Below are 27,915 nucleotides of genomic sequence, written 5' to 3'. Positions count from 1 at the left end.
AACAGTTATAATGTATGAAGGAGAATTTGGAGAGAATAGAGCATAAGTGCAGAAATATAAGAGTGACATACTTGTAACAAAGTGCATAAAAGAGAAGGGTTTGAAGAAGAGATGAGAGTGTATACAATTGTGGAGAGAATGAAGCAGACTATATATTAACAGAGGAGGGGATTGTGGAATGAGGTAGTTGGAGAGATGGATAAGGATGATGAGATGTGGATGGGTAAAAATCCATAAGAAAATGAAGAGCAAGTGAGGGGCAGAAGAGGAAATCAACACATGGAGATTGAAGAGAAAGAATAGAGAACGAATGAAGAGAACAGGATAATGGAGAAAGTGAATAATAAAAGAAAATAGAATTGAATATAGGTTTGAGTTTTGGAGGCATGATAGAAAAAAAGAAGAAAAGACAGGGAAAGATGGGAATGTTGAAATATGAAGAAGATAGAGATATGATGAAATATGAAGATTGAGGAGGGCAGCATATGAAATAGACCAAAGGATTAGTCACCAGAAAATAAAGTTAGATGAATGGGAAGAAGATGACCATTAATTCATTCATCCCAGTCTGAACTGAACAAGAAAGTGGAGTTTGATAAAATAGGAATCTATGTGTAATGCCTGTGTGTTTATTCTGAAGTATAGAATAAAGGAAGTATAGCAGTTCAGAAGCATAAGGCCATTGGTTACCTTACATAGTAAATGATTCACCTTGGACCCAGGAGGATGGGTCTGGAGGGAGACCTATGTTCAAAACTGAAAATAGTAAAGCTTGGCTCTATGGCTCCACAATTTATTCATCTAGTGACCTTTTGCAAGACACAAACTATCTGCTTTCTCATTCTGATGATAATGTAGCTGTTGCCTGTCTTGCAGACATATGAAAAGTGTAAATTAGATAAGGGTAAAAGAACACTTATAATTTTTCAGGAAGTGTTATTCTACATTATTATTATTATTGTTATTGTTATCATTATTATTTTGACCCTTGGAAATCTTATCCCAATTCTATGGAAAACTACAGAGGGTCAGCTTTAGAAAATCTCACCAAAGATTTCATAGTTATGTAACTAGGGCAGTTTAGAATGAAACCTTCATCTTGAGACCTCAGGACAACCATAAAAATGCAGGTCAAAGCACATTACCTGCTGCTTGCTTCAGCAGCACACATACTAAAATTAAAACAGTACAGAGAAGACAAACAGAGCCCAGATCAGGATGATACATACGTTTGTGAAGTATTTTCCATTTTTTAGACATAGATATATAGGATATTTCATTTCTATTAATGACATTTATTGAGGCAGATATGGATAAACATGTTCATTGTATTGTTCTTTATACCTATTATGTGTAAATGTTGCATAATACATAATGCAGTAAAAGCAAGTTCCACTGATTATTTGAGTAGGAGGGACAAGTGCCTATTGAATTTAACTAGATTTATTCCCATTGACCTGAATCATGCATTCAACACATTTATGAGTACTTATTATGTTTAAGGCTTTGATACATGTGCTGAGCGACAAAGATAAATAAGACACATCTCATGCTCATAATGACCTTACAGTTTAGTAATTAAAGCATTGTGTACAGATAGCTACAAAATAATGTAAAAGCCCTTAAACCAAAGGAGGTGTGAAATGTGATAGAATCATAGGGTGAGGAATATCCAAAATCATGTGGAGGCATCAAGGAAAGTTGTAAAAAGGAGCCAATTAATCCTGTGTCTTGAATCTTGAAGGAGGTATAGGTAACTATCAAACAGGTGAGAGATGAGGTGAGCTATAGGAGGGTATTCCAGGCAAAGGCAATAGCATGCATAAAGATAGGTATTAAAGAATTGACATCATGCATCAGAAAATCCATGTCTTTCTTTAGAACTTTCATTTATTTATTCTTCAAAAATTACTTCTAGGAGGCTTAATGAGACTCAAACAATATTCTGGGCACTAGGGATAAAGTGGTAAGCAAAAATAGATGAGGTCTCTGCCCTCATATAACTTACATTCTAGTGGGTGAAACAATTAAACCATAATGATAACAGAATAAGGGCTGTGATCAGGGAAGTACAGAATGCTATGGAAACATTTAGCAGGGACAATGAAGTGAGTCTGTGGGGAATATCTACAATGAATTTTAGAGGAAATCACTTTTAAACTGAGACTTAAAAGATATGTAGAAATAAATTAGACTAAAAGATAGGGAGGGAATGTTCCAGAGAGAGTATGGCTGGTATGAAGTCCAGGAGAATGAGGTGGGGGAAGTAGTAATGATACACTAAAGAAGTGAAAAGAAATTCAGTATGACTGGACCATAGAGTAATGTGCAGAGTATTGGAGTGGAGAGTATGAGCTACATTGGCATAAAAATAATAGGAGGCCATTAAAGAGTTTATTGCAAGGGAATGGCACAGATTTGCATTTTAGACACATCAGTCTGGGAACAATGGTGGAAGGTAGATGGGAAGAAGGCAAGGATGAAGATAAGCTATACATATGAGCTATAATACTCTAACAATAATATTAATAACAACTATTTTGTGTTGAACACATACTATGTTCCACTTTATGTAAAATATCTGTAATATTCACAAAAACTGTTCAATATAGGCATTATTATCCCTATTGAACTGATCCAGTAAGTGAAGCTTGAAAAATAAAAATGACTTGCCCAAGATGATGCACTTATTAGGCAAATGCAGGTCTGTCTCAAGCTATTGCTTTTTGCACTAAAAAGGTTTTGAAGAAGAATATAGATATACAATATGTAGCATTGGTGGTATTTGGTACCTGATTGGAAGTTGGTGAGGGTCAGGATGTTGTATGAGTGCTACTAACGAGTAAAGAAGTCTCCCTGGATAATGAAAGTACTAAGGGTTAGAAAAAATAATAATCCAAGTATTAACATTCCTTTTGAATGTGGAGAAATAAATAAGTTTTTGGAAAATGGCAGTGATAAGGAGGGGTAGTGGTAAATATAGCCAAATAGCATACCTATTTGGAAGGATTTCTGCATAATAGATGAGGGATAATAATCTGGAAGTGATACAGAATATATTCATCCTGTACTTATAGGGAAGCATTATTGATTTTTTAAAAAATGGAGTAGCATAATCAGATCATTTGTGTTACAATTTGCTGAACTCAAAAATGTACAATAGTTTAAACCTGATGGAAGTGTATTTCTTGTTCCTTAAATTCTAAATTCTAAATTCTAAATTATAAAGCAGGTGTTCCTCATTGGCAAGTGGCTCATTCCTAAGTAGTGTTTCAGGGACCCAAGCTCCTTTCATCTGGTATCTCTGCCATATTCAATACATGGTTTCCAAGACCACTGTGCTTCTCTGTATCAAGTAAGTAGAAGATGAAAAAGCATTCAGGACTGTATGTGGGTAGTGTTTAAAATCTGGGTCTTGAGTGGCATACTTATTTCTACTGATAGTTCTTTGGCTAGAGTGAGGTCGCATGGACATGCCTAACTGCAAGGGAGGCTGAGAAAAGCAACACTGCTATGTTCCCAAGTAAAAGTGAGAATGGATTTGGTGAATGGCTGAAATTCTCTGCCAATTCCAGAGGGTTTTTTTTATTATTATTAAAATGTAAGGTTGCACTCTGGAGAATCAGTTGGAAGCAGGGATACCAGTTAGTTGACCATTTTGTAATCCAGGAAAGACTATTCAGGGATGAAGCAAAGGCAGCAAAAAGTAAGAGTGGAGAAGAAAGTAGAGGCTTTCAAAAGAACTTGGTGTCCAACTAGATATGGGGTAATGAGGAAGAAGGAATATTGAGAATGTCCCTTACATATTTTCTCTGGATACTGAGAAGATTCTGGTGCTATTATTTTATTTTTAAAAGCAATGTAGAAGAAGCAGCAGATATTTTATAGAGAGGAAAGTGTGTTTAGAGAATCTACACTTATTTAGGATTTTCTATATGCCAGGTAATGTGTTAGGTGCTTCACACATATTTATCTCATTTCTCATGGCAGTGATTGTGCATTGTGCAATGTATGCAACATTGTGATTAAGAAGGTAGGTTCTGCATTAAGACTACTTCTGGTCCTTCATCTGTAAAATATAGTGAATCATAACAATGCCTGTCTCATAAGGCTATTGTGTGGAGTAAATACGATATAAGCCTTATGAATTGCTTGATATATCCTGGCACATGTCCACTTTGGAGGTTTTTATTTTCATAATCCCACTTTTTTGATTAGTAAACTGAACTGAGCCAAAGTCATACCACTAGTAAGTGGCAGAACTTGTACAGAAACCCAAGTCACTTTTAGGTTAAAGCAAACACTTTTCCCTTTACTACATCCCACCACTTCCTCTAAGAAGGGAACGTAGGGGATATAAAGTTTAAGTATAATGAGTCTGAGGTGGACATGACAAGCTGCAGTTGGAAATTCAGCTCTGAAGCTCAGAACTTTGACACAATGAAATTTTATAAAATTGAATACATTGCACAAAGTATATTTTTGTGTTAAGCTACACAGTAATAGTATCTCACATTTAGCTGAAAATTAAAGAAAATAAGAACTCACTTCTCCATAATGTATCATTGACAAGAAAGGAGCATTTTTTGAAGCAATTAAAAGAGGCTTACTGTCATATTCAGAGCTTCATTGCTTCCTTTATTCTTTGATTGTATGATTGGGTCAGTTTTGCTTATTTACTTGGGATGTTCCAAAGACAGATTATTTCAAAGATAAATTGTGAAAATGTTAACAGTAAAGCTAGTCTCTTCCTAGTTTAGATGCAAATAGCTTGCACAGGAGTCTTTATTATAGAGATTGCCTCTGAAATGGTCAGGAACCAGGGAGGGCATTTGGGTCACATTGTTAGCTGTATAGGATTTAATGTAATCAAATCAACTAAGCACTGATAGCTTTGTTTCACAGTTCTTTTTTGTAATGGATTTTGCTCTAGGGGATTCCACCTGTAGTTCCTCTTTCATTAAACTAGAAACTGAGTCACAGAACCCCAGTTAGTAAGCCTCACTCTAATGAACAGAAGTAAGAGCATAGAAGATGTAGAGTGACTCATTTTGGGCTCTGAGAAAGCTTACAATGAGGTGAGAAACAAGTAATAGTACAAGTCCCCAGTTACACATACACAAAATTATTCTGTGTATTCTATATGGTGATATCAACCCCTACCCTTGAAGAGCTCATATCCTAGCAGGAAAGATAGGACACATCATTCACTGTACTATCAGGCATAATGGAATTTTCACAAAAAGCCAACAATGAAGTGCTGTGAACTAAAAAGCACAGCTTTCATTATGAATTGGAAGCATGGGTCCAGATATGAAAGGGCTTTATAGGAGAACTGGCATTGAGCTGGAAGGAAGAAAGGAAGAATGTATTCCCAAGTGGTCAGATTCAAGAGGAAAATCAGGGTCTTGAAATAACAAGAATTGCCTTTACTCTCAAAGGCAAGAAGCTGATCTCCAGACAGATTGAGTCTGTTTAAAAAACTCATTCTAACACAAGGTGGGACTGATTCACAGATCACCAGAAGATTCTCTGTAGTTCTAAAGAACCAAGCCATTTTATTTTACTTTATTTTATTTTATTTTATTTTATTTTATTATTTTATTTTATTTTTTATTGCATTTCATTTCATTTTATTATTTTATTTTAGATGCTACTCCTAGATAGAGTGAAGACTGCATGTTATAGTGAAATAAACTTTAGAGTAGGAATTAAGACTCTGGGTAAGAGTCCCAACTTTGGCCCACATCAGCATGTAACCATAGACAAAGCATTTCTCCTCTGTGGGCCGCAGTTTCTTTTGAGGAACAGGGTTGAAAAGAATTACTCTGTCTTGCAGAAATATTTATTAAGTCAAGAATTTATTGCCTATCTCTTATGGGCCAACAACCATAGTAGGGCTAGGATTACTTACAATGATAGAGTCTCTTCTCTTAAGTTACTCACAGGCCTGTTCAGAAGACAGACACATAAACAGATCATGATAATTTTATGTGCTGTTAAAAATGATTAAAGAAAACACCTTAGGTAATAATAACAAACTTTATTTCACTTCATGAAGTAGACAGTTTCCTACTGCAAAATTGGAAAATGTGGCAGAATATAGAAAGCTTTCATATGATAAAGAATAAAGAACTAGGAAGAGAAAAATAGAAAATATCTGATTGGGTGAGACCACATAGTCAACCTTGTTTGGGATAAAAAAGGCCCAGAGTTGGCTTGGTATTTGGGGCTTGGCTGAGTGGCTATACAGTGTTTCTGGCCAAGTAGAATATTTACAGGAACACAAAAGTTATCTAAGTTTCAGTTTGTTAACATAGCACCCCAAACAGAAGGAGCTCCATCTTGGACCTAGAAACTCATTTCAACAGTGCTAAGGACTGAGGTGTTTGCCCAAAGTGCTCTGTGATTTCTGTGAGCTAGAGAACTCTCTATGCCTATAGCACACATAAAAAGCATCACGGAAGAGGTAATATTTAAGCAAAGACTTGAAGGAAATTTGTTGCACATATCAAAGGAAATGGCATTTCAGGCTTAAAAAATGTGTGCAAAAACAGAAACATGAGAGCTTTGTTTGCTGAAATCACACATATCTACAGATATATGGAGAGTGGGGAAAAGTGTGAAAGTCAGAAAATGAGTTTGGAGCTACATGTCTGAAGTAATTGTTAAAATTTAGATGTGTTCCCTATAAAGGCTAAATGCACTGCTAAACTGGTGGTCTTCTAATTAGGAGGCCCAAGGTACTAAAGACTTTTGCCTAGGATTTAATGGTAAGCCTGCAGACAACTGGCATTCTTATGACTAATATGCTGCTTGTTTTGGGTGTTTGGTGGTGGTTTATTTGAAATGGCTCATCCTCTACTGATAATAGCTAGTAATGACTTACTATTTTTTTCTTTTGCATCATAAATCTCACACCCTGCCCTTTACTCCATGGTCATAGAAAGAGCCTACCTAGCACCTCAACCACTTCTGAAGTGTTTTCTACTCTTTGGTTTGTAGAAAGAATATTCCTCAGAATTCAACAGATTATTCCATTTCTAAAAAGCCCAGGTGACATACTGTCTACAGCAGGCTCAGACTGAACTCCAAAGGCCTTTGTGCCCTACTAAATTTGTTTCTCCTTCCTTTATTACTCTTAATGTGTTGAGAGTCTCACTGAACAATGAGTGCATATACTCAATAAAATTTAGATCTTTAACTTTTAGGACTTCAGTTAGTTCAGAAACTTCTTTTCTCTAGAATTTTTTCCTACATTATGCCTCCGCTTTAAAAAATTAGTATTCTATATGCAAAAATCTAGAAATAATTTAATGGTTTTCTGTGAGGCAGTTGTTAAGAGCTGGGTGATTCATTTTGACTCATATTCATTTTATAATTTTTAAATCTTTTTAATTGTATGACATGCATATTTTGAGGTGTACAGATGTTATGTGTATAGCTCCACAATGTTCTAGGTAAGGAATGTGTTCTAGATGTTGAGGTAGTATAAGGGTAAAGAAATGGGTAAGCAGCTTAGTAAAGTGAGAGAAGACCAGAGCCTCATTTTCCAGGAGGATCACTTTCCCTGAGCCAAAGGCAAAAGGGCACTAAGAACATAAATGCAGTAGCTTCTGAGTTGGAATTTTTTTCTAGTTGGGATAATGCATGGCATACATTCCCATGTAAAAGCAAATGACTTACATGTGGTATTCAGTCTAGTTCAGGAGATAAGACATATGTACCAAAAAAAAATCCTAAAAATGCAAAGCACTATATAATAAATATAAAACAAACGTTGACTATTGTGTCAATGCTATAATAGAAAGTAATCAGCAAATAGCATAGTAAGAATAATCTCTGATATATGTGCTCATTTTGAAAATGTACTTAGATAATTCCAATGGGATGAGATAACACACCAAGTAACCAAGTCACAAATTTGTCTCAGTTCCAAAGCAGTAAAAAAGAAACTATTTACTCAGTGGCTTTAAGTCAATAATGAGATGGCATAGCTTAATCATTGGCGTAAACATTTTCAAGCTACCATATTCAGCCCATTGTTTACCTCCTTATTTCATGCACCCCTACCACTTTGAGATTCTGATATACATACCTTCTACCAGAGGTAAATTTAAAAAAAAATTAATGTTTATTTTTGAGAGAGAGAGAGAGAGAGAGAGAGAGAGAGAGGCAGAGAGAGAGGGAGACAGAATCAGAAGCAGTCTCCAGGCTCCAAGCTGTCAGCACAGAGCCTGGCACGGGGCTCAAACCTACAAACCGTAAGATCATGACCTGAGCTGCAGTTGGATGCTTATCTGACTGAGCCACCCAGGCACCTCAGAGGTAAAATTTATATTACCCATGGGTAGTGCATACCATAGGAAATAGATGAGATACTGAGAATCACTGGTGTTAGGATTCAGTGTAAAAGACATTAATCTAGTTATTGTACTCTGAATCTCAGTGCTTAGATATCTTGTCTCCCTACATAATACTATCCAGTTTTAGAGCTTTAATTGGCATTTGTAAAATATAAGCTAACAAGGCACAGAGACCTGGAATAACTTGCACATAGCTACTAAGAGGTAGAGTGGGTTGTAAATCTTATAAATCTGGATTTGGTATCTATACTCTTAAAGGCTATACTATAATGCCTCTCTTGCATTTTTAATTTCATAAGAGCTCTTTTTGAAGTATTGTTTACAAATGATAAAATTTATGTTGTAAGTGTACAATTCAATTATTCTTAGTAAATTTACAGAGTTGTACAACTATAACCACAAACTAGATTTAGAACATTTCCATCACCTCTAAAACTGTCTCCAAAACTTTGCAGTCACCATACATTCTCAACCTCAGCCCCAGGCAATCACTAATCTACTTCCTGTCTCTATAGATGTGCCATTCTGGGACACTTAATATGAATGGAAAGATACAGTATGTGACTTTTTGTGCTCGCTACTTTCACTTGGCATAATACACTTGAGAGTCACCCATTCTGTTGTCCTTATTACTTTTCATTGATGACTAATATTCTTTTGTGCAAATACACCACATTTTCATCATTCATTATTTGATAGGTGTTTTTACCTTTTGGTTCTCATAAATAATTCTGCTATGAACAGGTCTTTCTGTGGACACATATTTTCATTTCTATTCAATAATGGAGAATTAGAGTGGAACCACAGACTTTTGTAGACAATATATGTTTAACTTTTTAAGAAACTGCCAAAATGTTTTCCAAAGAATGCTTTAGCGTTATACATTTCCACCAGGGATTTATGAGGTTCCATTTTTTCCAAATTATTGCAAACACTTGATATTTTCAGTCTTTTTTATTTTAGCCATTCTAATACACATTCTAATCACATCTCATTGTGATTTTAATTTGCATTCCCCTAATGACAGATGATGTTGAATATCTTTTTATGTCCTTATTGATACAATATTTTTATTAAATATATATTTAAATATCTTTCTTATTTTCAAATTGGGCTGTTTTCTTCTCATTTTTAAGTTGTAAGAGTCAGTTATATGTTCTTAATACAGGTTATTTATCAAGATATGATTTACAAATATATTCACCCACTTTATGGCTGTCTTTATTTTCTTAATGGTGTCTTTATAAGAAAAAAGGTTTAAATTTTGATGAAGTCCATTTTATCATACTTTTAATTTTAATTAAAAAAATATTTTTTTTACATTTATTTATTTTTGAGAGACAGAGATAGAACACAAGCAGGGGAAGGGAAGAGAGAGAGAGGGAGACACAGAATTTGAGGCAGGCTCCAGGCTCTGAGCTGTCAGCACAGAGCCCGACATGGGGCTCAAACTCACAAACTGTGAGATCATGACCTGAGCCAAAGTTGCATGCTTAACTGACTGAGCCACCCAGGTGCCCCAATTTTTAAAATATTTATTTATTTATTTATTCATTCATTCATTCATTCATTCATTCATTTAAATTTTAGTTAACATACAGTGCAATATTGGTTTCAGGAATAGAATTCAGTCATTTGTCATTTACATACAACACCCAGGGCTCATCACAAGTGCCCTACTTAATACCCTTCACCCATCTAGCTCATCTCCAACCCACCTCCCTCCATTAACCGTCAATGTGTCCTCTATCATAAAGAGTCTCTTGTGGTTTGTTTCCCTCTCTTCTCTCCCCCCTACTTCCTATATATTTATCTGTTTTGTTTCTTAAATTCCACATATGAGTGAAATCATATGGTATTTGTCTTTCTCTGACTGACTTATTTTGCTTACCATAATACCCTCTAGTTCTATCCACGTCATTACAAATGGCAAATTTTCATTCTTTTTGGTGGCTGAGTAATATTCCAGTGTGTGTGTGTGTGTGTGTGTGTGTGTGTGTGTGTGTACACCTATATATGTATATACACATATATACATACACCACATCTTCTTCATCCATTTGTCAGTTGATGGACATTTGGGCTCTCTCCATGGTTTGGTTATTGTTGATAATGCTGCTATAAACATTGGGGTGCATGTACCCCTTCAAATCTGTATTTTTGTATCCTTTGGGTAAATACCCAATAGTGCAATTGCTGGACCATAGGGTAATTCTAACAATAGTGCAATTGCTAGATCATAGGGTAGTTCTAATTTTAGTTTTTTGAGGAACCCCTTTTTTATATAGCTCACACTTTTGGTGTTCTAAGAAATCTTTGACTCAAGTTTACAAAGATTTTCTACTATAGTTTTTTAGAAGCTTTAGCTCTTCAATTTTGTTCTATGTTCCATTGGAGTTGATTTTTGCTTATGATATAAGGTAAGAATCTTTGTTCATTTTTTTCTACACGTAGATATCAAATTCTCCTGGCACCTTTTATTAAAAAAGCTATTTTTTGTGCATTGAATTGCCTTGGACCTTGGTCAATGTCAGTTGACCACAAATGTGGAAGTTCATTTCTGCACTTTCTATTCTTTTCCTTTGATCTATATTGTCTGTCTTTAGACCAAACCCATGCTGTATTGATTACTGTAGCTTATTGGTATGCTTTGCAATTGGGAAGTGAAAGTATTCACAGTTATTTTCTTTTTAAATACATTTTGCCTATTCTAGATCCTTTGTATTCCTGTGTAACTTTTAGGATCAGTTTGCTACTTTTACAAAAAGAAAAGCTTTTGAGATTTTGATAAGGAATATGTTGAATCTATGATCAATTTGGAGAGAATCTTAATGATGTTAGGACATCTATAAACATAGAATATCTAAAACCTACTATTTGCAATTAAAAACAGTCTTGCTTCTTGCTTTCCATTTTTTATGTTTTTAACTTTTTTTGCTTGCCTAAATTTTTAAACAGCTTTACTGAAATATGATTCACATGTCATTTAATTTACCCTTTTAAAGTATACAACTAAATATTCTCCAGTATATTTACAGAGCTGTGCAGCCATCACTAATATATAATTTCAGAATACTTTAGTTGCTCTTAAAAAGAACCGCCAAAGCGATTAGCAGTCACTTCCCATTGTTTTCCTTCTTAGACTGGTTAAAATCTTCGGGAAAATGTTTAATAAGAGTGGACATCATTGTCTTGTAAATGATCTTAGGAAGAAATAGACTTTCATCATAAAGTATGGTTCTAGATGTAGATTTTTCACAAATGTTCTTTATCAATTGAGAAAATTCCCTTTTGTTTCTAGCTTTTTGAGAGTTTTGGGTCATGAATGGGTGCTGAATTTCATCATCCTTCTGTTTCCCTTCAAGTTATTCTTTACAGAGCTGCTAGAATGATCCTAAAATGTTAGATCAAATCACCATTCTACTCAAAATCATGCAATACTTCCACATTTCATTTAAGGTGAAAACCAAAATATCTTAAGGAGGGCCTTATACTATATAGTCCATTTCCCATAGTTTCCTCTTTAAATTTATCTTTTATTAATCTTCCCTCTTCATCTGTCCACTATAGCCACAATGGTCTAGTTGCTATTCCTTAAATACACTGGGAAAACTTCAACCTCAAGGCCTTTGCATTTGTTACCCCCTCTATTTCGAATGTTCTTCCTCAAATTGTCTACAAGGCTCATTCTCATTTCCTTCAGATCATTGCTCAAATACTCAGTGAGGTATTCCCTGAACACCCTATTGAAAATTACAATCCTTTCCCAATACTATCTATTCACATACTATATTTCTTCCTGAGGCATATTATGTTTTAATATACTATGTATGTATGTATGTATGTATGTATGTATGTATGTATGTATGTATGTATTTATCTATCTATCTATCTATACATACTTTATATTTTTTGTTTTCCCTCTACTCAAATGTAAGCTCTAAGAGGGCAGCACTCTTGGTATGTTTACTAATGTACTTACATTGCTTAGAATAATACCTGGCACGTAGTAGGTGATCAAAAAATATTTGATGACTACATCAAAGAATCCAGAAACTTTTAGTCAGCTCTAGGACAGGCTTGTTGGATGATTTGGGCAATTTCCTTCCCTTCTGTTTCATCATAAGTGAAACATCTGAAGGGATAATACTGGATGTTTTCAGTAAGGCTCTTTCTGCTCTGAAATTCTAGGAAAGAGGCTATATGCCCAGTTAAGATAATAAGTTGAGATATTATGCTATTAAGGAATCAAACTAAGATGCTATTCATGGGTGCCTTGGAGGCTCAGTCAGTTGAGCATCCAACTCTTGATTTCAGCTCAGGTCATGTCCCAGGGTCGTGGGATAAAGCCCCACATCGGGATCCATGTTCAGCATGGAGCCTGATTAAGATTTTCTGTCTCCCTCTGCCCCTTTCCTCTTCTTGTGAGCTGTCTCTCTCTCTCTCTCTCTCTCTCTCTCTCTCTCTCTCTCTCTCTCTCTTAAATTAAAAAAAAATGCTATTTTGCCTGGAATGCTAAAAATGCCTAAACCCTGTCTGCCCAGTGTACACCTCGTCTCTACAAGATCACCATAGAAATATATGGTTTTAGGAGAGAAAACTCATTCATTAATTAATTCACCAATGGATATGTATTGAATATCTACAATGTGCTAGGTAATGTGCTAGGCTCTTGGAGCACATGAAAGAGAAAACAAGACAAAAATCCATAACCTTATAGTAAGAAGAAAAAATGATGATAAATAGAAAAAATAAATTATATGGCGTGTTATATGTTAGGTGTTATGGGTAAAGAAAGAGCATGGTAAGGTTTACTAACCACAGTGTAATAGTAAACTGGAGGTCAGGGTGGGCCTAATTTAGAAGATAATTAAACAAAGACTTGAAAGAGGTATGAGGGTATAGCAAGTGCAAAGACCATGATGTATGGGAGCCTGGCATGTTGAAAGAGAAGCAAGGAAGCCATTGTGACTAGAACAAAGTGAACAAGGGAGGGAATTATAGGACATAAGCTGAAGAGAAACAGAAGACAAAGTCATATGGGGTACCTGGGTGGCTCAGTTGGTTAAGCATCTGACTCTTAATTTTGGCTCAGGTCATGATATCATGGGTCAGTCTCCTTGCACTGACAATGCAGAGTCTGCTTAGGATTTTCTCTCTCTCTCTCTCTCTCTCTCTCTCTCTCTCTCTCTCAAAATACATAAATAAACTTAAAAAAAAAGAAAAAAGAAGAAGACAAGGTCATACAAGACCCTATAAGCCATGGCAAGGACTTTGGATTTTAGTCTATATAAGATGAGGAAACATTAGAAGGCTATCGTGCAGAGAATATACTGTAAGGGCAAAAGGTTACAGGAAAGAGACTAGCTAGGAGGCCATGGAAGTAACAAAACTTTAACTTTTTACTGTGGTGGAATAAAAACCAACTGTTGAGCAGCAAAAGGTAGGGACAAGGGAGCCAGAATGCTGCAAAGCAGTGAAATGAGGGCAGTAATGTAGGGTTTTGTGTGTGCGTGTGCGTGTGCACATATGAATGCACACGTGTAGGGCTAAAAGAGCTTCCTTTCTATCTTTATCTTTCACTCCCAAAGAAAGGCATTTCCTGGACTTCCTCTTACAGGAATTTCTGTCTTGTTTTTGCATAGGAATCAAAGCAAGCTAAACCTTGGAGTGGAACTGAATCCCTATGATCTGAATGTCACATTTTGAGGGGTCTCTAACCTTTCTTGAAAAGAAAGAATAAAGACTATTTGCTATACAGTAGATCTTTAGGACTTCTTCAACTTGAAAAACTGAACCTGAGTACCCTTTCACTAAAATTTCCTCATTCCCTCCCTACCACCATTCTACTCTGCTTCTATGAGTTTAACTATTTTAGATTCCACGTACGAGTGAGATCATATAGTATTTGTCTTTCTCTGTCTGGTTTATTTCACTTAGCATAATGTCCTCTAAGTTCATCAGTGTGGTTCAAAATGGCAGGATTTCTTTCTTTTGTTAAGGCTGAATAATATTCCATTGTATGTATATACATTTTCTTATCACTTGTTGATGGACACTTAGATTGCTTCCATTTTTTGGCTATTGTGGATAATGCTGTAATGAACATGGAAGTGAAGATATCTGTTTGCAATCCTGATTTCAGTAACTTTGGATATATATTTCCAAAAGTGAGATTTCTTGATCTTATGGTAATTGTATTTTTAATTTTTTGAAGAACCTTCATCATACTGCTTTCCATAGTGACTGCACCAATTTACATTCCCACTAGCAGTGCACAAGAGTTGCCTTTTCTCCACATCCTCATCAACACTTGTTATCTCTTGTCTTTTTCGATAATAGCCTATCCAACAGGTGTGAGGGGGTATTTCATTGTGGTTTTCATTTACATTTCTCTGATGATTAGTGATGTGGAGTACCTTTTTACATAACTGTGTCCATTTGTATGTCTTGGGAGTAATGTCTATTCAGGTCTTTTTCTCAATAAACAATACTGTATTGTTTACTTTAAAATTTGCCAGGTGGACAGGTCTTATGTTAAGGGTTCTAGTCACACATAATAATAATAATAATAATAATAATAATAATAATAATAATAGTAATAATAATATGGAAGGAAACTTTTGGAGGGGATGGATATTTTTATGGCATAGACTGTAGTGATTAGTATATTAGCTTGGATATTGCCAGGGTGCTTTCTGCTGCAGAAAATCTTGAAAAGGTCTTGAAAGGTGTAGCAAAGTAAAGAGAAGGAAGAAGGGAACACAGTATAACATGGGATGTCAGAGAGCATTAGGATGTGTTTAAGAACCAATGAAAGGAGCACAGCATAATCTGGGTTGTGAAGTACTCTGCCCTCACCAACATCTGCTTTCTCCTCCCTCTCTGCTATGTGCCTAGGTAGGATGTGCAAGAAGTGTATGGAAAGGAAGATAGAAATGTTATGAATCAGTTCCACTCCTAATCAGAAATCAGATGCCCTTTGCATCTTGCTTTTATAATCTATTTGTTGTGGTCTTATTTGCCATGTCATCAGGACTGCTGGGTAGACATAAAGTAATTTCCCCTTGACATTACTCACAAAAGACAGTGTCTTGGAAATACTAATATAAGTGGAAAGAAGGAACACAATTTTCTTTATTAAACTGTCATGGAATATTTTAAGTATCCAACACAAGGAACAGGTTTCACAGTGAAATAATTTTTTTCTGTGTGTCAGATCCTTTGAATTATGAAACCTCCTTTATGCCTTGAGAATAAAGAGTGGATTGATGGAATATTGCAGCCTGACTTGAAAATTAAGCCTTTGTCCAAGACACATGAAAAATTTTGTAAATATTAAAGGGATTAGTTAGATCTTCAAGGATACTTGCCATCTAGATTCAACCTCTTACTGTTTTGTTGGGAGAACTAAAAATAAGAGATGGATAAGTACTTGTTGAAGAGTATACACTTGGTTTTTACCTTTTAGTCTAGAGTTCTTGCTAACATACACATGAACATGTTTTAGTTATCCTGCTCTAAGCAATATCTAGTATTGCTCCTCTGAACATTTGTGAAGGGTTACATATTCATCAGGTTTAACAATTAGGATTGGAAATGCTGTCTAGTTGGTCACCTAGAGCTCTAAAAGGATGGCATAGATTGAATCCAGTATAACCAGGAAACACACAGATTAGCTAGAAGTAACTCATCAAAGCTAGGCTCCAAAGAATTCTGACTTTATGCTCTGCAGGTCTCATTTCTACATGGAAGGCTACTACTTAGGCCAAGGAAAGTTAAGGCTCAAAATTCTGTAAAGAGTCTTTCAGGGGTCCCTGGGTGGCTCAAGTTGGTTGAGCATCCAACTTCGGTTTGGGTCATGATCTTATGGTTTGTGAGTTTAGGCCCACATCAGGCTCTGTGCTGGTAGTGGAAAGCCTGCTTGGGATTCTCTCTACCTCTCTCTACACCCCTCCCTTGCTGACACATGCTCTTTCTCTCAAAATAAATACATAAACTTAAAAAAAAGAGCCTTTCGGGTTTTCCATGAAGAGTATCATATAATCTGCGAAGAGTGAAAGTTTGATTTCTTTGCCAATTCATATGCCTTTTATTTCTTTTTGTTTTCTGATTGCTGAGGCTAGGGCTTCTAGTACTATGTTGAACAACAGTAGTGAGTGTGTGAGTGACAAACATCCTTTGTCATGTTCCTGACTTTAGGGGGAAATCTCTCAGTTTTTCCCCTTTGAGAATAGTAGCTGTGGGTCTTTCATATATGGCCTTTATAATGTTGAGGAATGTTCATTCCATCCCTAATTTCTTGAGAGTTTTTATCAAGAAAGAATGCTATATTTTGTCAAATGCTTTTTATGCATCTATTGAGAGGATCATATGGTTTTTATCCTTTCTTTTATTAATGTGGTGTGCCACATTGATTGGTTTGCGAATATTGAACCAGCCCTGCAGCCCACAAATAAATCCCACTTGATTATGGTGAATAATTCTTTTAATGTACTGTTGAATCTGATTTTCTAGTATTTTATTGAGAATTTTTATATCCATGTTCATCAGGGATATTGGCCTTTAGTTTTCCTTTTACATGGGGTCTTTGTCTGGTTTTGGAATCAAGGTAATGCTGGTTTCGTAGAATGAGTTTGGAAGTTTTCCTTCTATTTCTGGTTTTTAGAACAATTTGAGAAGAAAAGGCATTAACTTTTTAAATGTCTGGTAGAATTCCCCTGGAAAGCCATCTGGTCCAGGATTCTTAATTGTTGGGAGATTTTTTATTACTGATTTAATTTCTTTGCTGGCTATGGGCCTGTTCAAATTTTCTATTTCTCCTGATTCAGCTTTGATAGTGTGTGAGTTTCTAAGAATTTGTCCACTTCTAGATTGCCTAGTTTATTGGCAAGAAATCAGAGGAGAAATCTTAGAATAGATTATTCATGCAGAATAATGCAGGAGAATGAATATGTGGGCATTGCAAATCATACCCCATTCAGATTTTCATTGAGGAATCCATGCAGTGTCTTTCACATGTTGTTCCTATTAAGAAACATGAGGTCTTTATGGGGCACCTGGGTGGCTCAGTCGGTTAAGCATCTGACTTTGGCTCAGGTCATGATCTCAGCTCAGGTCATGATCTCACGGCTTGAAAGTCGAGCCCCATGTTGGGCTCTGTGCCAACAGCTCAGAGCCTGGAGCCGGCTTCAGATTCTGTGTCTCCCTCTCTCTGTCTACCCCTCCCCACCTATATTCTGTCTCTCTCTGTCTCTCAAAAATAAATAAACATTAAAAAATATAAAAAAAATAAAGCATGAGGTCTTTAGACTTAACCTCTGAGGTTTTTGGTGTCCTCCATTACCTTCATATTTTGTTTTCCTGACCAGTTTTTTTTTTGTGTGTGTGTGCATGCGTGTGTGTGCACAAGCACATGCAGTATATGTTCTCCAAGAGGCATCTCCATCAACAAAGTTATAGCAGTTGCTGTGAGCAGCAGAGACATCTTTTGTACCTGTTCATTATCAAGATAAAGATATTCATCTCTCCTTCCCAGTGTAGTCTTTACATTGGTTAACTCACTCTATAGGCTGCTGATAGGAATTATTTAACAAATAATTAAACTGCTATCAAAGAGTGAATAAGTCAGAATCTTGTGTTTTAAGCCTTCTTTGAGAGGGAGGGTTGGCTGAGGGAACTCAGCTAAGGCAGATAAGTTATATGTGTTTTTCTAAAGGTGGTAAGGTGGGATTCGAATCTGATTTAAAAATCTGAATACTGAATGCTGCTTTGAGTTGCTGTTTGGTTCAATTAATTCATCCCTTGTGTTCATAAAGACTTTGATCTCAGTGAACCTAAATAAATGAAATCCCATTATTCTTAGGGGCACCCCATTGCTGGTGAGTGGGAACTCAGCTCTGTGATTAATACTGTTCATTTTTGCTTAATCTAATTTTCTTTTCTCCTTTGTGTTAGATTAACAATTCATGCTGAGTGCCCCATGCATTTGGAAGATTTTCCTATGGATGTACATGCCTGCCCACTGAAGTTTGGAAGCTGTACGTATTGTTTTTCAGTTTCTGTTTACCTGTTCTTCTGAAAGGAAACTGAGTATTTCCTATTCTGTCCCCTAGTAGTTTCTAAAGCTGAAGCCTTTAACCCAGGCCAGTATGGGAATGAGGAAAGGGAGTGGTGTTCAATAGTACTAACTAATCAGGAGGAGGAGACTTAGCTTTTAATAGAGTTTTCTTTCTAGATAGCAAATATTATCTCACTATTTCAGATTCATTTCTATCATTAGATTGAAACATTAACATCTGTTTCCTAAATTGTCCAGAAGATAGAGCAAGACAGAGCTAATATATTGTGATGGGCACTGAGTGATGTATGTAAGTGATAAATCATTATATTGTACACCTGAAACTAATGTCACACTGAATATAAACTAACTGGAATTTAAATACATACTTGAGAATGAATGAGTAAATAAATGAATAATAAACAAACAAACAAAATTAGAGTATAGTAGCCACTTCCTAAGGACAAGATATCCAAAAGGAAATGTGTTTATATTTTTGAAATGCCTTTTCTACCTGCATCTTATATAGTTCTATCTAATTCTCTACAGTAAATGGTAGATAGAAAGAGAGAAAGAAAATCTGGAGATTTTCTCATTTTTACAGAGTATTGCCTTTACCAGTAACTGCAAATCTGACAGAGAAATGAGTAGATACATAGCCCATTTTTAAATAAATTAGAAAAATTAAAATTGAATAGAATTTGAGTGAGTGTAATTCTAAGAATTTCAGAGTAAGTTTCATATAGGGAGTCATCTGAGCAATATATCAAGGTCTGTGTTGATTGTGTCTAAATTAAATTTAACTCTGTATTTTAAAATAGAAAGAGCATTTGAGAAGACCCAAGTAATTACATGTGACATATTTTTTCAATCATTGTCAAATACTTATAGATTGTCTCTTTTGTGCCAGGCTCTATTGTAAGAGTTTGGAAAACATCCATGAATAAAGCAAAGACCCTGTCTTTGTGGAGCGTATTTTATAGAGGAGAGAGTGATGGTGGAAGATAAAATAAAAAATGGATTAAAAAGTAAAGTATAAAGTATGTTGTAAATTGAAAATAACCATGGGAAGACCTAAAATTTTTGCAGAATAAGGGGAATTAGTCATGTCTAGGTGGAAGATAGGTGTTGCCACTGAAATTTAAAGTAGGGATTCAGCATAGGCCTCTTTGAAAAAGTGAGCAGAGATTTTAAGAAGGTAAAAGCATTAACAGTGCAGATATTAGAGGAAACTGTGCTCTAGGTAGAGAGAACAACCAGAGATAAGACCCTGAGTCAGAAAAGTATCTGACTTCTTCAAAGAAGATTGAAGTGTTCAGTATAGTATATAGATACAGTAAAGGGGAAAGCACTAGGAGAGTATGAGATCAAAGAAGAAGACAGATCATCTAGAGTCTTTTAGGGCATTAAAGGGCATTGAATTTTACTGAGAGAAAATGAAGAGTGATTGGGATATTTTGAACAAAATGATTATATTATCTGACTTATGTTTTAATAATTGTGGATACTCTGTTAAAATATAAGTTGGGAAGAATAGAAGAAGGAAATCCAGTTAAAAGGTTATTGCAATAATTCAGATGATAAATAATAATGGCTCATGAATAACTAGAAAACCTAGAACTGTAGAAGCAATGAGGATTGAAAGACAAAAATTCTGGAGAAAAGGTAGAACCTCTCATAAATGAATTTGTGACCTGCAGCTTATTCATTCTTTATGGTACCTGTCTATTCTAGCCATTGATTGAAGCTTAGAATTCATGTTTGGCCCTAAGCATAGGGCTGATGCTAGATGATAGGGAAAAAAAAGCAATTGTTTAATTGGCACACAGAGCTAAAGTGATAAAAATAGAGATCTAGAAGGTCTCAAATTCTTGGCCGATGTCCCTGTCAATACAATTGCTGACTTTTTGAATATGCATAAATCATAAGGCCAAATAAAAATATGAAAACCTCTGAAATGTAAAGCTGGCTTTCCTACAGTCTCCCAATGCTATAAAAAAGAAGGCATGCTAGGCTATCAGTTTACAACCCCAGAGAAGCTATGTCCTAGTTACAAGGGAACAGAAGGGACATACATCAAGTTTAACCAAAACTATAACCCAACTCAGTCTCTTATAGGATTAAGGTAATGTTTATCCTAAACTATCTGCTTAGAAAAGGAAAAAATGAAGCCTCTCTGGTATAAGTTAACATCATCTGAAAACTAAACAATTTTATTATATAGTGTCTGGAATTCAATAAAAAAAAAATCATTAGGCATACCAATAGACAGGACTATATGACCTAAAACCAAGATTTTAAAACAAAACAAAAAATAAATAAAGGGGGAGGGGGAATATAGAATAGGTCAACAGGTGACCCAGATATCAGAGTTTGTAGACAAGGACTTTTAAAAACTATGCTAAAAAACAAAAACTATGGTTAATACGTTCGAGGAAAAGGAGAAAAGATGAATATAAGAGATAAAAGAGACAAAACAGAATTTCAGCAGAAAATTGGAATGTATAAAGAAGAACAGATTAGAAATTACTTATGGAAAAGTACCTATGCAAAATTCAGAATTCAATGGATAGATTTAACAAGCAGAAGACAGGATTGGAGAATTTAAAAATGGATAAACAGAAAATAGCAAAACTGAAGCACAGGGACACAAAAATACAGAAAAGAGTAAGAAACATGGGACACAGTAAAATATGTTGTAATGTGTAATTTTGCGGAAGAAAAATGGAGAGAAAGGAGCAAAAGTAATAATTACATTCAGGCCAAACATTTTTAAAGTTATCAATCTAAACATTCAAGAAGTTGGTAAGCACTAAGGAGGACAAATACAAAGAAAACACTGATTCTAAAATTTATATAGAAATGTAAAAGTGTAAAAAATAGCTAGGCAATCTTGAAGAAGAAGAATAAAGCTAGAGAACTTACAATCAAATCAAATCTAATACCAGATATCAAGACTTATTTTAAAATTTTAAAACTACCTGTATATTCTAAAGCTGTAGGTATTATTATTGGAATGATAGACAAATAGACTAATGGGACATAACAGAAGTCCAAAAGCAGAAAGAAAGGGAGAAGGAAAGGGAGGCTGATAGGGAGGGAAGGAAGGAAAGAGAGAGAAAGAAATCTTGACTTTTATCTCTCATCATGCACAAAAATAAATTTCAGATGGAATGTAGATATGTGAAAAGGTGAAAGGTAAAACAATAATTTTTTAGAAGAAAATATAAGAGAATATTTTCATGATCTTTGAAGAAGTAGAGATTACTTAAATGGGACATAAAATATCGCTGATCACAAAGGTAAAAGAGGATGAATTAGAATATATTAAAAATTAATACATTCTGTCTATCAAAAGACAATGGTAAAAAGGCCAGTCACAAGGTGAGAGAAAATATGTGTATTGCATATACATGACAAATGACTCAAATCCATAATTATTTTTTTTATTTTTTAACTTGTTTTATTTTTTATTTTTTTAAATTTACATCCAAATTAGCGTATAGTGCAACAATGATTTCAGGAGTAGATTCCTTAGTGCCCCTTACCCATTTAGCCCATCCCCCCTCCCACAACCCCTCCAGTAACCCTCAGTTTGTTCTCCATGAGTCTCTTCTGTTTTGTCCCCCTCCCTGTTTTCATATTATTTTTGTTTCTCCTCCATTATGTTCATCTGTTTTGTAGTCAGAAACCTCAATAGAAAAAAAAGTGTTGAATAGGCACCTTGTAGAACACTTTCCCAATCACACACACATATAAAATGATCCACTATATTAGTCATCAGGGAAATACAAATTAAAATCCAGAGGATACCATTCTACACCCACTAGAATAACTAAAATTAAAAAAGAAGGTTGTAAATGTTTTATGAATAACATATAGTATATAAAATTTTTAGGAATTTCAACTTTTCTTCCTTAATCCCAAATGTTGGTGAGGATATGGAACACAACTATACTCTCATGCACTGTTAAGAGGAATGTAAATTTGTACAAAAGTTTTGGGAAATTGGTGGTTTCTACTAGTACTAAACATATACATATCATAGAACCTGGCATTTCTAGTCCTGAGTATATTTTTAAACATAAATCAGTATTTATATCTACCAAAAAGCATATAATGAGTGTTCATAGCAGAGCTATTTTAGTTGCTCCAAACTGAAAACTAGTCTAATATCTATCAGAACAGATACAAAATCTATGATATATTCACACAATAAAATACTGTACAATGACAGATATATTACACTCAACAACATGGATGAGGTTATAGATTTAATTCTGAGCAAAAGCCGGACACATAAATGTATTATAGTGCACGATTCCATTTATATCATATACAATATCAGGCAGAATTAATCTGTGGTATTAGAAGTCCTTAATATATGGGGCACCTGGGTGGCTCAGTCGGTTGGGCCTCCATCTTCAGCTCAGGTCATGATCTCCCAGTTTTTGTGGGTTCAAGCCCCGCTTGGGCTCTGTGCTAACAGCTCAGAGCTGGAGCCTGCTTTGGATTCTGTGTCTTTTTCTCTGCCCCTCAACTCACACTCTTTCTCCATCTGTCTCTCAAAAAATTAATAAACAGTAAAAAAAATTAAGAAGTCCTTAATATTTTATCTAACATTGCTATTGATAATATACCCAAACTTCTAACATATTAAACTATGGGATTCAGGAATAGGAGTTGGAACTCCTAAAAATCTTACACATTAAATGTTATTCATAAAATATTTCCAACCTTCTTTATTTTCCTTAGTCATTAGTATGAATATCCAAATTTTTTTTGAATAAATAAGAAATGTAAGTTTAGAAGTAGTAGCAAAGACCAGTAGTATATAAAAGATAGTCAAAATCTGGAAAATACCAGCAAATCTTATTATATACTGTTTGAATAACAAGATTTTCTTTATTTCTTAGCAAGGTAAGCAGCACTACACAGAATCAAAAGTCAAAATTACCAATTTAAGGGTTTACTTTGCTTCTCAAACTTATTCTTGAAATCACACCCACAGAGTTTGTATATTTTATGCTATGCATATAATATAGACTTATTAATGTATAATTTGTAAGAAATTCTCACCATTACCAGAATACAGGGCCACAAACATATATATACAATAAGCAAAATCAACTGATAAGATCAACATATACTCCTGTACTGATATGTGGAATTTTCATAATCTTTTACTCAATGTGCCAGCATTTCCTGCTCTTGCTTTTAACTTGACATTAGTAGATTCCTTCAAATCAGTAATATCTGTATGTCCATTGTTAAGCTTTAATTCTTACAGGAGAATTATATTACTTTTTCTATTTTGCTCATTTCAACTATTTTTATCAGTATTTGATATTCAGAAAGTATATAAATTTTCTAATAAATGCCAGGAAGGAATTCCCACATAGAAACAATAGTCAGGATAGTGGTTACCCATGGTGCAGGCTGTGCTTAAACAGGGACACAAATAGTGCTTCTGGATGCTGATTATATGGAATATAAGCCTGGTGTTCAGAAAAGATGACTGGAGATCTAATTTAGGTATCATTTAAAGCCATAGGCTGGAGGATATCACTAAGGAAATGACTGTACGTAGATAAAAGTATCAAGAGCTGTATCTTCAGTCACTATAACATTTAAAGACTACAGAGAAGAGAATAACACAGTAAATATGGAGGAGAAGACAGGTAAAGTATTAGGAATCTTATTGGAACATATTATCCTGGAATCCAAAGAGAGTGCATCAAGAAGAAAAGAGTAATTTAAATTCTTAAATTAAGTGGGCAGTGGAAATTAGTCTTAAAATAATCTCTAATGAGAACAAAGTGGTGGTTACTAGGGGGGGAAGTAAGGGTGAGGGATGGGTGAAAAAGGGATAGGGATTAAGGAGTGCATTTGTGATGAGCACCGGGTGATGTATGGAATTACTGAATCACTATATCGTACACCTGAAACTAATGTAACACTCTATGTTAACTATACTGGAATTTAAATAATGGAAAAAAATACAATGGGAAAAATATCTCTAATGAGGAACAATTCTGGAACGGTAGAGTAAGGTCTTCTGAAAATCTCTTCCATAAAACCAATCAGAACATTGTAAAAATTTTTCAAAATAAACTTTCTCCAAACTCTCTCCAAAGGTTCACAGCCAATATAAGGAGTATTATTCAAGAGAAGTACTTATTCTCAGTAAAATCAGGGAGTCCTATTGCCATCCATTTCTTCCACATTCTGTAGAAGCCTTGAAGATTTTGAAATAACAGAAAGGTCAATCCATCAGGAAGATATAATGATTGTAAAGATATATGTATTTAACCACAGAACCCCAAAATACATGAAGCAAAATTGAAAGAATTGAAAGGAGAAATAGATAATAGTAATAGCTAAAGATTTCACTACTCCACTTTCAACAGATCACTAAAGAAAACATCAACATAGAAGTAAAAGACTTGAACAAAATTATAAACTGACTAGATCTAACATTTATACTGTACCAAACAACATCAAAATACACATTACTCTTAAGAGCACATGGAACATTTATCTGGGGTAGACCATATGTTAGACCACATTAGACCATAAAACAATATTCAATAAGTTTAAAAGTATTAAAACCATACAAAGTGTGTTCAATTGAATGAAATTAGAAATGAAAAACCACAGAATTTGAGAAATTCACAAATGTGCTGACATATGCACTCCTAAATAGTGTACTCCTTAATAAAGAATGGGTCAAAGAAAACATCACAAGGGATATTAGAAAATAGTTGAAATAAATGAAAATTATGTACCATATACCAAAATTTATGGAATGCATCAGCTAAAGCAATGTTCAGAGGGAAATGTATAACTGTAAAGCATATATTAAAAAGAAGAAAGTAATAATCTGTCTTTCTACTTTAAGAAACTAGAAAAAAGAAGAGCAAACTAAACCCAAAACAAGTAGAAGGAAGAAAATAATAAATGTTGGAGGGCAATTAAATGAAATAGATAATAGAAAAAACATTTAAGAGAATCAAAGAATCTAAAAGTTGGTTCTTTGAGAAGATCAACAAAACTGGTAAACCTTTAGCTAGACTGACCAAGCCAAAAAAAGAAGAATTAAATTACTAAAATTTTAAAGAAAGGAAATTATTACTGACCTTACAGAAATAAACAGGATCATACAGGAATACTATGAGCAACTGTATGCCAACAAATTAGACAGCTGAGATGAAATGGAGAAATTACTAGAAATATACAAATTATTGAAACTAAAGAAGAAATAGAAATTATTTTTGAACTCATAACAAAGACATTACATTAGTAATATAATAACTTCCCCCCCCCACAAAACAAAACACAAAAGAAACAAACAAAAAACAGGGCTAAATGGCCTCACCATTGAAATATACCAAATATTTAAAGAAGAATTATTACTAAGTCTTCACAAAGTTTTGCAAAATATAGAAGAAGAGGTAACATTTCTTTACTTCTTAAATCAGGTCATTATTACTCTGATTTAAAAAAAATCACAAGAAAAGGAAAATATTTATTATGAGTATAAATAATAAAATCTTCAACAAAATACTAGCAAACTGAATGAAGCAACTTATAAATGGATTGTACACTATGTTTAAGTGCGATTCATCCTAAGAATATAAAGTTGGCTTAATATCCAAAATTCAATGTAATACACCATATTAGTAGAATAGAGGACAAAAACCACATGATCACCACAATAGATGCAGAAACACATATCCCCCATGCTAGAAATCTAAAATTTGTCCAGTAAGTAGTAGCTATAACTTGTCCTACAATTTCAGATAATTTGAAGTCCTGAGAATTTAAGTATTTGTTTTAGTTATAAACTTATACAATGTCTGTTTCCATTTGGTCTCTCATATATACCAACCTTAGGCTGTAGTTGTTATGTTCATCAGAATCCTTATATTTTTACTCAATATGCCCAAACTGACTGATTAATTTTTCTCTAAAACCTTTTGTGTTCCCTTTCTTGGTTTATTTAGATTCTGTATTCTGATTGTTACATACTTCTTCAACTTCATCTTATATTGCTCTCTCCTTTACATTGGCCTTCTGCTAGTTCATAGAACAGTGCAGATCTTTCCTACTTAGAAGCCTTTGTACTTGTTTTCTTGGCCTAAAATATTCCCCATCAAGCTCTGGCTCTTTCTCATTTTTTAGGTTTCAGGTTAAAAACCACTCCCCCAAAGAGGTCTTCTCTGATCACTGTATCTAATGAAACCCCTCCCCAGCTCTGTGCCTTATATGTCTAATATAATAACATAATATTTGTTGACTGATCAGTCAAGCATGCAATCAGTCTCTGACAAGATAAGTTCAAAGGGAATGCTTTCTCTTGGTGCCATTGTGGCAGGATTGTTTTTTATTTCCCATTTTCCTGGAGCCTAACACATACCAAGGCTCAAATAACAGAAAGAGAGAATGAAATGTTTGTGTCATCATAGCCTATACAATATGTTGAGGGGGCCATTCTGGGGGTGTAATAGTTCCAATATTGTGGTAGATATCCTTTCTGCAGCATTCACCTCCAACACACACACTCTACCCCTGCTCCTCCATGAAAATAGAATTATTGGAACTGAGAAATAAGGATAGAAAAGAAAGGTATGGGAGAGAAGCTGAGAGGTTAAAGGAGCCCAAGGGGCATGGAGGAAGGAGAGAAGAAAGAGAAGACCTAAAGGGGAAGAGTTCTGTTCCTCACTAGGTGAATGAATTTCGTCATTATCTACAACTTGCAAAAGCTACAATCTTAGAGTCATGTAGAATCCTTCCTTAAATGTCCTCCTTTCCTTTCTTAACCTTCATGAAAAGCTATCAGTTATAATCTGTTCTACCTCTGAAATCTCCTCTATCTCACTCAATTAAACTTAATTACCATCTGTTATGCCCTAAGGGTCACTTACACCAAAATTTGTGAAGGCCTTTACCTGATGTTTTAGCTTTAGTTTCATTATTTCCACCTAGTTATCCATACTGCAGCAAGGGCATTCTTTCATAAGCATACATTTTGCTATGTCATTCTCTACTTGAGGCACATCCACAACTAAAACCCTCATTTCTTAGTGTGGGCAATTAGGGCAAATATTACCTCAGCTTCTCTCTAGCGTCTAAATCGAGGGGTACCACTAATTCCCTTAACACTGATGTTCCTGTATGCTTTTTGCCTTTGCTGTGTTGTTCTTTTGATATGAATGTCATTTCACCCTTTAAAGGTGGTCTCATCTTCTAAGCATTATCTACTTTATGAATCCTTCCCTAAAAGTCCACTCTGAGCAGAAGCAATGGTGCCATCCCCACACCCAACCCCACCACCACCACCATGGGTTCCTTTAACTTTTGTTTACCATTACAGGGTTAGGCTGTGAATAATCAAGTAGTTTTCAATTTATTTTTTGAATTTATTTCTCATTCTTTCATCTCTTCCTTTATTAGTTCATGCCTTTCCTGCTTTGACCTCCATCATAG

General features: G+C 34.8%; 1 protein-coding gene and 1 pseudogene across 1 annotated transcript in view; both read left to right on the top strand.

Annotated features, from left to right (window-relative positions):
* Window positions 1–27,915, top strand: part of GABRA3 (gamma-aminobutyric acid type A receptor subunit alpha3) — a 366,533-nt gene that overhangs the window by 263,262 nt on the left and 75,356 nt on the right. Inside the window, exon 6 of the mRNA XM_004000982.6 lies at window positions 18,324–18,406. Coding sequence (XP_004001031.3) covers window positions 18,324–18,406 — 83 coding nt within the window. The remainder of the gene's footprint in view (window positions 1–18,323; window positions 18,407–27,915) is intronic.
* On the top strand, window positions 1,153–1,253 carry LOC111558837 (annotated as a pseudogene).

This window comes from Felis catus, chromosome X (genome assembly GCF_018350175.1).
Source record: "Felis catus isolate Fca126 chromosome X, F.catus_Fca126_mat1.0, whole genome shotgun sequence".
NCBI lineage: Eukaryota > Metazoa > Chordata > Mammalia > Carnivora > Felidae > Felis > Felis catus.
Note: the sequence above shows the minus strand (reverse complement) of the source record. Positions and strands in the feature narration are given on the sequence as shown.